At 30.0% G+C, this 14,135-nt stretch overlaps 1 protein-coding gene across 1 annotated transcript; it reads right to left on the minus strand.

Moving 5' to 3' along the window:
* Positions 1-8,702: 8,702 nt before the first annotated feature.
* Positions 8,703-13,505, minus strand: LOC137805801 (lysM domain receptor-like kinase 3). The gene is made up of 10 exons (XM_068605723.2): positions 12,825-13,505; positions 12,167-12,370; positions 11,917-12,056; positions 11,732-11,821; positions 11,369-11,474; positions 11,046-11,197; positions 10,472-10,569; positions 10,222-10,360; positions 9,979-10,077; positions 8,703-9,011 (listed from the first exon to the last, which is right to left on the minus strand). Exons 1-10 carry the CDS (start codon positions 13,477-13,479, stop codon positions 8,847-8,849), a joined length of 1,848 nt encoding a protein of 615 aa, XP_068461824.1. The 5' UTR covers positions 13,480-13,505; the 3' UTR covers positions 8,703-8,846.
* Between the last annotated feature and the right edge of the window lie 630 nt (positions 13,506-14,135).

The raw sequence follows: 14,135 nt of genomic DNA on the forward strand, positions 1-14,135 counted from the left end.
ACATCATTTAACTATTTCAATAAAAATATATTCAATGATCTTAATTCTTTATTAACACAAAACCAAACATGTGAGGATGAATTTTGTGTCATGTTAGATAACAAAGGATGAAGATGCTATAAAGAAAGTTATCAAATAATATATCCTTTTTTATATAATAGTATAGATATAAAGATATATTCTAAACTTAAAAAAGTATATTCTAAATCAGTTTTTGAATTAATCCACATAAAAAAAATATTGTTTTGATGTCACTTGAATTTTTAAACATATAATATGTACCATCTCAACCAAATCAACATGTCAATCAAGAAATAAATACAGATAAATCAATACTCCGTTAGTACATGTATGCCCTCGTTATGTAAAAATTAAATTTTTATTTAATTACGGTGTAAGATAAATTTGTTGAGTTTTATATAATAATTATTTTTAAAGTATGTCCAAACGTATCTTCTTGCAAGTCCAGTAGTTAGAAAAAGTTGTAAAAAGCTTCAATATTACAACTTTAGAAACTAGTTGATTAATACTATTTTGGGCCAAAACTAACAATCTAATCATAATAATAGTAATAGCAACAGCAACACAAAAACTGCACACACATTATTCTAAGTTAGTTAATTAGGTGAATAGTTTATGTGCTTCTTTTCTTTTCCAACCTTATTTTGAGTACATCATACTTTTTCTAAGGCCAAAAACTGTACATTAAAACAGGGTGCAACAGAGATAGAACAAGCAGAAAAAAAAACAGAGTGCATTAGTGAAAAACTAGGACATGTTTTCTGCATAATTATGCAGAACTATACAGCGGTCCAGTACCATTTGGTCAAGGAGTTTTATCTAGCTAGAGTCTAGGAGTTTTGTCAATTTTCTAGGTAGTACAACTTGGTCCATTGGAACCGTTGGATATAAGTTGACTTGAAATCATAATGTACTATGCCTCAGACAATGCTCTCAAGCTCTTGAAAAAGTGCTACCTCACTGTGGCTACTCAACTTCTTTTTTCCAAAGCTATGGTTGAGAGTTTCTCTAGGTTACCTTAGACCATAATTCTCATTCTAACTAGTATTTTATGGTGTTCAATGAGAACACCACATTTGCTCACCAATAGCTTCGTAACTAATGATAACTTCTAAGAAACTTAAATTGAAAAACCACTAGTAATAAGATCTAAATACAATACAAAACAAACAAAAAATTCAAAATTAGTTAATAAGAGAAAACAATTAGACTAGGGATGAGAAACAAGTATCATAGGGTCCAAGCAGAAGTTGTTCACAGTTTTCACTTTGTAAAGATAAAGAAAGGGATGAAGGTAGTGATAGTGCAGGAGACACAACCGTGTAGCAACTTGCAAAAAACAGTATCCCTATACTCCACCACACAAAACAGTCTCCCTCCATTTATATCCTTAAAAACAAAATGCATACATTTTAAAAAAATATTCAAAACAATTCTAAAAAAATAAAGCTCGGAGATGAAGAACACGTCATCAAACCAAAAAACTAAAAATCATTACAATAAGAGAAGAGCCTACCTGAGACTAATCAAAGACAGTGTTCCAAGAGATCCTTGAGCAGAAACCTGAGGCAGGAACGTGCAAAACGCACCGCAACTCTGAAAATGAGAAATGGAGAAGATGAAAACCAAATTTGAAAAATCAAATAGGGGAAAACGGAAATGAATACCAAATATAAAAAAAGCAAAGTGAGAAATTAACATTCAATTCAGAGGGAAGAACGAAGAAGTTGAAGATGACTTTCTAGGGCAAAATCACAGTGAGAAATGAAGCTTCAGATGGAAGAACAAAGAGGTGGCAGATGATTTTTTAGGGCTGAAACGTGAGAGAGTTGAACTGGAATTTCTAGGACCGAAGGATCTGTAAAAACGTGAAAGGTGAGAGGGTTGAACGTTCGAAGATTGAAGAATGTGTAAAAATGAGAAGTGTGCCACCAACAAAATACACAAAATGAAAAATAAAGAAAAACAAAACTATTATTTTGATAAAAGTATAGGAACTTATTTTGTCTAATTATGAGATGTGCAACATTTTGGTATTATATGAAATGTAACATTACACATATTTTATACGTAACTTTTTTTATGTTTCTAAATTCTATAATCATGAATTATTCATACATTACTTAATGCTAACAAAAAATCAATTGTTAGTGAATCACAAACACTATTATGATGCAGTGAATGACAAAAATTATAAATATTATGTATGAACACAATAATATTAGTTGTTTAGAAAAGTAAGACATTATTATCATACTAAGAGAACCCATAAGCATAACACAATATACAAAAGATGACATTGTAATGATGTTTGAAAAATTATATTTATTTTTTTTCTCTCAAGTTTGTATATGAAGAAGTTTGTACAAATATAACTTAAATGCAAATAATTTTTCTCAGATTTAAATGAAGAATAAATACATGCAATTGCCTAATTATGACATCCGCAACATTTTGATATTATATGAAATGTAACATTACACATATTATATACGTAATTTTTTTTTATGTTACTAAATTTTATAATCATGAATTATTCATACATTACTTAATGCTAACAAAAAATGAATTGCTAGTGAATCACGGACACTGTTATGATGGAGTGAATGACAAAAATTATAAATATTATGTAGGAAAACAATAATATTTGTTGTTTAGAAAAGTAAGACATTATTATCATGCTAAGAGAACCCATAAGCATAAATATAGTATATAAAAGATGACATCATCGTGATGTTTGAAAAAATATGTTTTATTTTTTTCTCTCCTAAAAGTTTGTTTATGAATAAGTTTGTATAAATATAACCTAAATGCAAATAAATTTTCTCAAATTTAAATGAAGAATAAATACATGCAATTGCCTATTTATGTGATGTGCAACATTTTGGTATTATATGAAATGTAACATTACACATATTATATACGTAACTTTTTTTATGTTACTAAATTCTATTCTCATGAATTATTCATACATTACTTAGTGCTAACAAAAAATCAATAACTAGTGAACCACGGACACTGTTATGATGCAGTGAATGACAAAAATTTTAAATACTACCCATGAAACAATAATATTAATTGTTTAAAAAAAGTAAGACATTATTATCATGCTAAGATAACACATTAGCATATATATATGCATGGAAACAATAATATTAGTTGTTTAAAAAAGTAAGACATTATTATCATGCTAAGAGAAACTATAAGCATAAATACACTATACAAAAGATGACATTGTCATGATGTTTGAAAAAGTATGTTTTATTTTTTTCTCTCCTAAAAATGTGTTTATGAACAAGTTTGTACAAATATAACCTAAATGCAAATAATTTTTCTCAAATTTAAATGAAGAGTAAATACATGCAATTGTCTAATTATGAGATGTGCAACATTTTGGTATTATATGAAATGTAACATTACACATATTATATACGTAATTTTTTTTATGTTTCTAAATTCTATAATCATTAATTATTCATACATTACTTAGTGCTAACAAAAAATCAATTGCTAGTGAATCACAGACACTGTTATGATGCAGTGAAAGATAAAAAATTATAAATACTACACATGGAAACAATAATATTAGTTGTTTAGAAAAGTAAGGCATTATTATCATGCTAAGAAAATCCATAAGCATAAATATGCATGAAAATAATAATATTAGTTTTTTGGAAAAGTAAGAAATTATTATCATGCTAATAGAACCCATAAGCATAAATACAGTATACAAAATATGACATTGTCATGATGTATCTCAAGTAACTTTCCTGAAAAAGAAAACATTCTCTTTAGATCCCTAAAATCATATTTTTTTCATATCATTCTGATACAAAATTAAGTATTCCCCCGCTTTCTAGCAGGTTGTCTCCAATCCATTTACTTCATATAAATAAGGGCTGACAAATCCTTGCAGTTTTCAAATATAATAACTTAATCTAGTATTTATCTAGTAATTTTTGTATCTCTGCGTAACATTTGTTTGCATAGAAAACTATGAAATATAAATTTATGGACAAAGTTCAACTTAAGAAATGATTATTGTATAACTATTAATAAGATTACACTACAAAAAATTATGTATAAAGTGACAGTTTTAATATGGTGGTTACTAATATCCGCCACAATTTGCCGTATAATACGACATTTTACTATCCGCCAAAATTTTTCTTTAAAATATGTCATTTTTAACTGTCACAATTGTCCTTCATAATAAAATTCCCGTGTTTGGTTTCCCTCCCTACACCATTCCTCTTTATTCTAATTTTTTTTTCTAAAACTTGTTGAAAACGTGCTTTCACTCTTTGGAAACCAGTGTTTCCTCCCACTCTCTTCCCCCTCAATGCTAACTCTCTTCCCTCTCTCTACTAACGTGACATTTAAAAACCCTTACATAACCTTGACGAAACCCTCACACGATGTTCACAAAATCCTAACGCCCACTCCTCTGTCTGCCATTGCCGCCTCCGCGCAAGGTTGTTTTAGGTTTGTGCTTGCGTGCCTTAAACCTCTATCTTGGAAATCTATTGTTTGAAATCGTTATAGGTTGAAATTTTTCGGAATCTAACTTCTGATTTTTGTTCATTGATTGTACAACACACACTCGCGACCTTCACGACACCCTTACACGACCTTCACGAAACCCTTCCTCAGACATTCACGAAACTCTAACGCTCACTCATTTGTTCGCTATTGCCGCCTCCACGCAAGGTTGTTTCAGGTTTGTGCTCGCACGCCCTAAACCTCTGTCTTGGAAATCTATTGTTCGAAATCGTTATTGGTTGAAATTGTTCAAAATCTAACTTTTGATTCTTGTTCATTGATTGTGCTTTTGTTTTGTAAAGTGAACCGAGTTCTGAATTTTGATGTGTTTTTGCTTTGTAGATTGAACTGAGTTATGAAGTTTACCTCAAATTCAACACGTTATTACCTACAGGTTCTCGGATTCTTCTCCCATGATTTGTTTGTATAATGTTTTCTAATTTAATCATTTTGTAGTCACTGCTTCTCATTTTATTGTAATACTATTTTCATTTATTTTTAAGAAATAGAAGGTGATTAGTGTTTGCTTTAATGGGTTAGGAGAAATGTATGACAATAACATTAAGTTTTACTAGAATGAAAAAGGTGTGTAATTTGTGAAAGGGCAGAGCAAATGATGGTAACGGAAATGAAGAATTGTTTTGGGCTATTTTGGATGTTGTTTTGGACTATTTTGGGAACATTTGTTTGTGTCATGGGTATATATTGTTTTGGACTATTTTGTATACTGTCTTAGACTATTTTGGACACCGTTTTAGGAACATATTATCTCTGCCATGGGTTTGTACTGTTTTGGATTGTTTTAGGCTATTTTGGATGCTATCTTGGACTATTTTTGACATTGTTTTGGGAACATATTGTCTTTGCCATGGGTATATATTGTTCTGGGCTATTTTGGATACTGTCTTGAACTATTTTTTACATTGTTTTGGACTGTTTTGGGACCATATTGTCTCTGTCATGGGTATATATTGTTTTGGACTATTTTGGATTGTTGTGGGCTATTTTGGATGCTGTCTTGGACTATTTTTGACATTGTTTTGGACTGTTTTGGGAACATATTTTCTTTATAAAAGATTTGAAGAATTCCTAGTTCCTTGGACTATATGTGCACGGAGTTTTGGATTTGATAAATAGTATTTTCTTTATTATTGTTATTGTTTTTCTACATGGATCGTGTTTCTTTGTTAATGTTGGTTGCTTCCATTTTTATGTAGGAAAAAATTGATGAGCTAATTCTGCAAAATCCATACACTGCATCAAATATATCTCCAAATGATCCAGTTGGTGTCATTTTTGGAAAGGAGCATCCAGGGAGGGTCAGAGGACTTTCATATGGAGCTTATCCAACCCTTGCTTTCAGGAAATCCACAACAAGGTTAAGCAATATGAATCATGGTTCCTTTAGTGGTGGGTCTTCAACAAATGTTGAAGAAAAGGTAGATCAGATGGCAACTGAACTTGCAACTGTAAAGAGCCAAATGCATACTCTACTAAGCTACATTGCTTATAGACCAGACGTGTCGGAACATTTAGCTGCAATGGCAACAAATTTGGTACAACCATCTATTAATGAGGTATAAATTATATAAATTTTATTCTAATATTGTTTTCATTTCTTTGTTAAAAGTTGTCATTTGTAAACATATTTTAACTTATTTCAGGCACCGAATGTTGGAAGTGGTGCTCCATCACCAAACCAGAATATAAGATCAAGTGGAAGCAGTAAGACAAATTCGGATTGGAGTTTTAGTTGTAATATGTTTAGAAAGTGAAACAATTTATATTTTGACAATTTAATTTACTTGTTGTTTGGATTAGTTTAACATTTTCAACTTTGTTCTTTAAATGAATGAATGAAGTCATCTTTTGATTATTATATTTCTCAATTTTAATTATATTATGAAGTAATTATATTATGAAATTAATTTATATTATAATTTAATTATATTATGAAACGTAATTGTGTATTGAAATTTAATTATAATATGAAATTAAATAATATTATGAAATTTAATTATAATATGAAATTTAATTATAATATGAAATTTAATTAAAATATGAAATTAAATTATAAAACAAAATTAAATAAATTATTATAAATATTAAAAATAAAATTAAATATTTAATATTTGAATTATGACCGTCATAAAGGTTATCACAAATGTCATACTATACCGTATTAAGTGGCGTTTATAATTGTCACAATTTATGTTGGAATTAGTTTACCAGTTTGAAAATTACGACATTTATAACTGACGTAAATGACAAGCTTAAAATCACCACTTTATACAATGCATTATATGGCGTCTGCTACAACGGTTCTCACTTGACCGCCGCATTAAACTTTGTGGCGACAAGAATGCTAGCGGTATGTGGTATCGCCACAAATGTAAAATGTGGCGGTTATAAACGCCAGGTTATACGAAAATAATCGTCACCACATACACGTTTTTTTTGTAGTGTTAAAACAATAAAAGACCATTAAAATTAGATATTAGAAGGTAAATAAACTTACATTATCGTTGTGAGAATCTCCTAAGTTAACTAAAACATAAACAAGTATGAAGCCTCTCTGATGGGTTGTTTCCAAGGCTATTTGGAATGCATTTTACAAAACAATAGATAAGTAAATAACCCTCAATGAAATAGTTCTACAAATGAACATACATCACAAGAAAAATGGTTTCATATAGTTATGGATTGTCATAACATCAAGTAACACTAAATTTTATTAACTTTTTTTCATATAGTGAAAATTGTAGTTATATGTGCTTAATCAGTAATTTTTCGGTCACACACACCTTAAATTTATGTTTATATAGAGATACACATTATCACCTCAGATAAGGTAAAGTGGATTAAGAAGACAATCAACTGGGATCCATTAATTTGTAAAAAACAGGTTACATATTACATCGATTATGTGAACAATCGGTGTAATATGTACATTAAAATATGTGACTATGGAGCACATATTACATTGTTATGACCTATAACCGATGTAATATGTCCCTTATCGATGCTATTTTTTTGAAAAACCAATTTTGGTATTTTACATTGGTGTTTACAACTGATGTAATATGTGATGGACATTTTACATTGATGAGATATACATCGGTGGTATAACCGATTTAATAGGTCTCCTAGAACTGATGTAATATGCGTTATTTGCACTAGTGTACCACTATCAATATCAATTATATCAAGAGTGAAAGACGAGATGAAAATTCTTACTTAGGCTCAATTTAATTATGAGTAATCAAATCAATAATTTGACACAAAAAAGGTGTGTGCATATTTGATAAGTGTCATAATTCAGTAATATTTCATATAAAAAATATATGCACTTATGAATTATAATTAATAAAATAGTTATAATTCAATCCCTAATTTATGAATTTGAACTTTTTTTACATATTTTTGGATTATAAGATGAATGTGATGATTTATTTCCAAATTTGTGTTAGTTTCATGATTCTACGGGAAAATGGAAATAAAAGGGTTAAAGGAGAATGGAAAAGTTAAAGATAAGTTGCAAAGACAAAGTTGGAACATTGAAAACTCGCTCAAGTAAGATCACTCCAGAGAAACTCGTCAAAGGCTCGCTTAAGCGAGTTCACTCAAATAAAGTTGAGTTATTTTTCGTCAAACAAATCTTGATTGACATTGATGCACATATTAAACCAAATCTAATTTAGGTAGGAATAAATTAATAAAAAACAAAAATATTCATTATTATTTCTATTTTGCATGTATAAACTTTCTTAACATTTTTTATAAACATTTGTGAAAATATTTATAAACTTTTTCTCTAAAATTATTAAAGCCCTCTCATACAATGTCTAAGAGACTAATTATTCTGAAAAGTTTGGTTTAACTTTTTTTTTCCTTTCTAACACTCACTTCTTATTTCTTATTTTATGATCTTCATCTTATTATGTGTGGATTTTTTTATTTTATTGATACTTTGTTTTTACATTATTAAAATAATTTATGTTTTCACTAACTTTAACATGGAAAAGTCTTTACAATACTTTGCCAACCACTTTGAGAATTCATTTCTCTTAATATTTATAACTTACACAAAAGTCTCTTTCTCTCTTAGAACATATCCAACCAAACTTTATTTTCCTATAAAATCAAAACATGTATATATATATATATATATTCTCATTTGGGTCCAAGTAGTAATGAAAATCATATGGAGCAAAGATAAATGGTCAATAAATGTACATTCACTTAACTAGTAATTAACAAAGACTTATTACAAACCCTAATTTTCATCTTCCACTGTACAGCCCGCTGAAGACCTGGCTATTTCCACATAGGGATGCTTCCCACTCTGTTGAGGACATCACAATCTGTGACAGTGCCCCAATTATATCCCTCATTTCAGGCCTTTCTATTGGATCTTCTTGCAAGCACCACTCAGCTATTTCTGCCATCTGCAACATTATATATACACAAATAATATACATTATAATAAGTGATATACGTGGTACTAATGCTAATTCTATTTTTTTTAAGCTAATTGTATGTTACTGCTTACTAGTTTGTTTTATAATTTTTTTTAAAATATATTGATAAAATGTTTACACATATCACATATATCAAGATATTTAAATATTAAAAAATATTACTTTGATAATTGTACAGTTAAAAATATCAGTTTACAACTTTTCAAAAAAAAAATTCATCTCATCATGAGTCTAAATTTGAGTAAAAGGATCATTTCTTCTTCTATTTTTTTAGAATTGTTACATAGAACATTTGATTGTAAATATATCATAACTTAATATTTATGATTATTTTTTCTCAAGCTTTTGAAAAAATTATTAAATAAAAATTAATTTTAAAATTAAAAAATAATTAGTTGTTATAGTGACTAAATTAAATATTATTTTAAAGATTAACAAAATTATTTATATCTAAATTAATTTTTATTATTAATAAATAATTTATAAATTGGTATCTAATTAGCTACCTAGATTTTAACTATCAATTATTTAGATTCTAAAATTAATATCTAAAAGTTTTGTAGTTAATTAGATACCAATTTAAAAATTATTTATTAATAATAAAAACTAATTAAGATACTAATAATTTTTTTAGTCTTTAAAATAATATTTAATTTAGTCAATATAATAATTAATTAATTTTTTTTCTCTAAAATCAGTTTCTATTTAATGATTTTCAAGTAGTATATAAACATACACAAAAATAAATATACAATATTGAAATTAATGAAAATGACAAAAGATTATTATTTTTTGTAATGAATATGGTTTATTATTGTTTTAATGTTTTAAAGGAAAAGGAAAGTATGGGAAGTTGAAGACTTACTTTTGTAACTTATGGATGAATAATAATTAAATCTCTTTATCTTTTACCATCATAGATGAATTTTATTACCTTGTAGACATCTTCCATCCGATAGCTTGCTTCAAGATTCTTATCTATGGCATCTTCTAAGGCAATCTCTGGGTCATCATCTTGGAATATTTTATTAACCTGAATGTGACGAAAAGAGATCTCAATCTTCTGTTATATAAAAAGTTTCAGTGAACGAAATTAATTGTTTTCACTCTCAGCTTTCAGCAAGGAAATTTCAAACATGACTCAATCATTTTTTTTTTTAATTTTCTTAACACTTACAACACTGATGAGTGATTTCATTTTAATCTCTTCTTGGCTTTCTCGAAATAATGCTCGTTTCCCTGTTAACAGCTCTGAAAGCACCACTCCAAACGCAAACACATCGGTTTTTGGGGTCACTTGAAGTTCCTTCAGAGATCTTAGAAGGTAAAAAAAGAAAGTGAGTGAAAATAAAATAAAAGTAATATTTTTTCCTCAAGGTTTTTGATAGCAGAAACATTCTTTATGATTGAAATGCATAAAACCTTACTCTGGTGGAAGGTAGCCTGGTGTTCCTACAAGCCTGGTTGCTATAAAATTTTCATCATCGGTTCGATCTACTAGCTTTGCAAGTCCAAAATCTCCCACCTTTGAATCAAATGTCAACTCAATGATTAGAACCATATTTAGTACACAGAATTGATTGTAGCGATGTAATTTGACAAACAACTGAAATTACTATTATGGACTTTAAGCCTAACTCAATCCCATAAAATCGAAACTGTCAATTCATACGTGAGACTATAGGCACGATAGGCCCAACATAAACATTCGCTAGGATAGACCCAAAATGACTCTGATACCATATTACGAAGTGGACTTTAAGTCTAACTCAACCCCATAAAACCGGCTCAATGAGGTGAGGTTTGCACTCAGTTATATACTATGAAAGACTCTAATCTCTAGTCGGTGTGAGATCTCCAACACTTACTGCTTCACCAAATTAATCCTGAATCTATGGTTAGGTATATTTCTTATATGAAATCCAATTTTCTTCATTTGTTTGTACCAATAACTAAAAGAATTAATGAGAAGCATTTTGAGAGAGAAGTAGTGACAAGTACCTTTGCTCTGAACTTGTCATTAAGTAGAATGTTGCTACTCTTTATGTCACGGTGCACATAGCGTGCTTTTGTATAGTCATGTATATATTCAAGACCTTTTGCAGCATCCAGTGCAATTTGAACCCTAACACTCCAAGAAAGAGGCTGGTTCCCTGTTCCAGTATCATGCTCATTTCACCAAATATATCTTATAACTGTTTACATTTTTTCCTGAACTAATCAATAGATTTGTCAAGGACAAACTCTTATAATTCTTCTGTTTCTGTGGCTTTTCTTTGAAACAATTTTTGCTTTTAGTTTGGCTAGGAAAAGAAAAAAAGTACCTTTCAGTAATGGGTCATGAAGATGATCACTGAGAGATCCATTTGGAACGTACTCATACACCAAATAGAGGTCATCTTCTCCGTTGGCATATCCCAACAGCTCCACCTGTAATGGTCATTATCAAAAGCATTTCTCGAAACAAATAACATATACTTTTTATTTATTGCACTGTTTTATATGCTTTCATGTGTTTTCATGAAATTTAAACAATTATTGATAAAAATGAGATGATAAAATGTAAAAAAAATGGTTAAACTTAGCCTTGGACCACAATTTTGGCTCTTTGATATACCAGTGTTATATTCAAACATAAAAACTCTTAACAGTAGGTCAAAGAAAATATCAGCAGAAGTGTTACTTACAATGTTGATATGGTGGATCTTGCATAAGACCTTGAGTTCTGCATAGAACTCTTTAGATTTATTGGACCTCATTTTCTTCACAGCCACCTCCTGCAGTCAAATGATCTCTTGCTTATAGTCAACACATCAAAGGATGTGCTTGCACTGCTGAGGATCATTAAAGAATGTAGTTGGTATTTGCATACCTTGTTCCCTAACACTCCATAATAAACAGTTCCATATCCACCACTTCCTATTCTTCGACTTTCATCAAAGTTATTCGTAGCCTCTTCAATCACCTCAAGATTATATGCTATTGGTCTTTCTGATTCTAATGAAACAACATCTGCACTAACATTTAGCATGAATACTCTTTCTCTTTCAGTGCATTCACTGATACTATCACTAAAAAGTTTTTATTTGAATCATAAGTAACGAAAACTGTCTTTTAATTACCTTCTATATATTCTTTTTGAAAGTTATACTTTGAGGAAATAGTTCTATTGGCAATTGATCTTCTAGAGATAAGGCGTGAATCTTCACTGTTCTTTTGATTCTCTTTATTTACTCTGACAATGAGAATGATAGTTGTAATAACTGAAAGGAATGTCACTCCCGCTAAGATACCAATTATTGTTGTTGCCCACTTAAGTTTCTTTTCTGCAAACAAGGTAAAAATCAAAAAGAAATTGACTTTCAAGAGCCACTGAAAAAAAAATGTATCTATTTAGTTTGTTTGGATCAAAACTGTGTTGTTGTCAAACTTCACTTGGTCAGTGAACATCATCTGGTAAAAAATACTAGTGCGCCACCCATCTAAAGCACTTTGCAGAATTGAATTTAAATTATGAGGAAACATTATCATATGAAGTGGAAATAGTTGAATGAAATCCAAAAAAATGAAAAACTATTATTGAGGTTGATCAATGCTGATAAAGTAAGAGTTCATCTAAAATGTTGTTTCCTGATGAAATTCTGTTACTGACCTTAAAGTATAGTACTGATCTAATTTCTTTACAAACAGCAGCATGTAGCTAAATGGTAATTTCTGACACAAATTTTGCAAACAATTTATATAAGAAGAATCGTGCAGAGGAAGAGGCAGAGAGCCAACCTTCATTGCCAGCAGCAGTACTAGGTAATAGCCCTTTGGATCCTTTGGGAACAAATAGCACCCAACCAACATCTATGAATTTAAAGTTCGGATCCAGAATCTTGTTCATGCTCAGCATGTCAGCCAGTGAAGCATTTAGCAGATTCGCGATCAGTGTTGGTGTATCATTTGGCTGAACTGTATAGGTGACAACTATTTGAGAGTCACTTTCTGAGCACCCACATGGAATGTGTATTGCTAAATTCTCATCTGGGTGCAATGTACCATTAACTGGCCAAGCTTGGCCACTGAAAACCAGGTTTGAAATATTGGAAAAAGTGTCATGTGGCCTTACTTTGTAGGTGGTGTCATAGAAATATCCGCTAAGGTCACTTGTATGTTTGCAAGAACAGGGTACTCTGAGGAGGTAGTCTTGTTTGGTGCCATGCTTTATGGGTGTGATATGGGAAGAAGTAACCGAGTAAAAGGAGGAAATTTGGTGAATGGTGAGATTATGGGATGTGTGGTAGAGTGAGGCATTACATGTTGTGATCTTAGCAGAGCAATATAAAGGAGACAAATTAGTAGCTTTGATTGAGACCTCAAAGGCAAAAACTGTAGGAAAAGTTGTCAGCAAAGGGAAAACAAATGCAAGCAGAGGAGTGAAAGAAGCCATAGCTGTGATCTACAAACTCCCCTGGTGAAGGAGAGAGAAGGAGGAATACATGGAACTTGTTTTAAAGTGCATCGCTTGCCCTTGTCATCACATGCTTGTTGATTCTTTCAAGAAATAAACCTTTTAGTCCCTATGTTGATATAATCTGGGACCTTTTTCTTGTAAGTTTAGAAACAGTTGTCAAACAAAAAGTTAATTATTAATCGAGTATTAATATATTGATAATTATAATTTAAAATGTTTCAATACACTAGTATAGTCTTCTCAGAGGCGAGATCAATGATCGTTTACATATTCCTGTTCCTTCATCCGTTCTATCCACCAAAATATCTTTTTAGGATAAAATTGTAATAGAATACCGACTTTCAAAACAGAAAATACCTTGAATGTGGTGATTGATCCTAACGATGTATATCTCGGATTTTAGGTCGGAATGAAACTTATTTCCAGTTGTTTGAACTCTGAAAAGTTACTAAATCCAATTTTTAAATAATATATTGGTGAGTATTAAAAATTATATAAGTCCTTATATTTACTTCCCAAAAACTTTGTTGGCTCATGCTATGTTATGTGAAATGTCAACCCCTGTATTTCTTTTTTCACTTGCTTTTCACCTATACATATATCAAACTTAGATATAATTAAAGTGATTTTTT

This window comes from Phaseolus vulgaris, chromosome 3 (genome assembly GCF_051622355.1).
Source record: "Phaseolus vulgaris cultivar YP4 chromosome 3, ASM5162235v1, whole genome shotgun sequence".
NCBI lineage: Eukaryota > Viridiplantae > Streptophyta > Magnoliopsida > Fabales > Fabaceae > Phaseolus > Phaseolus vulgaris.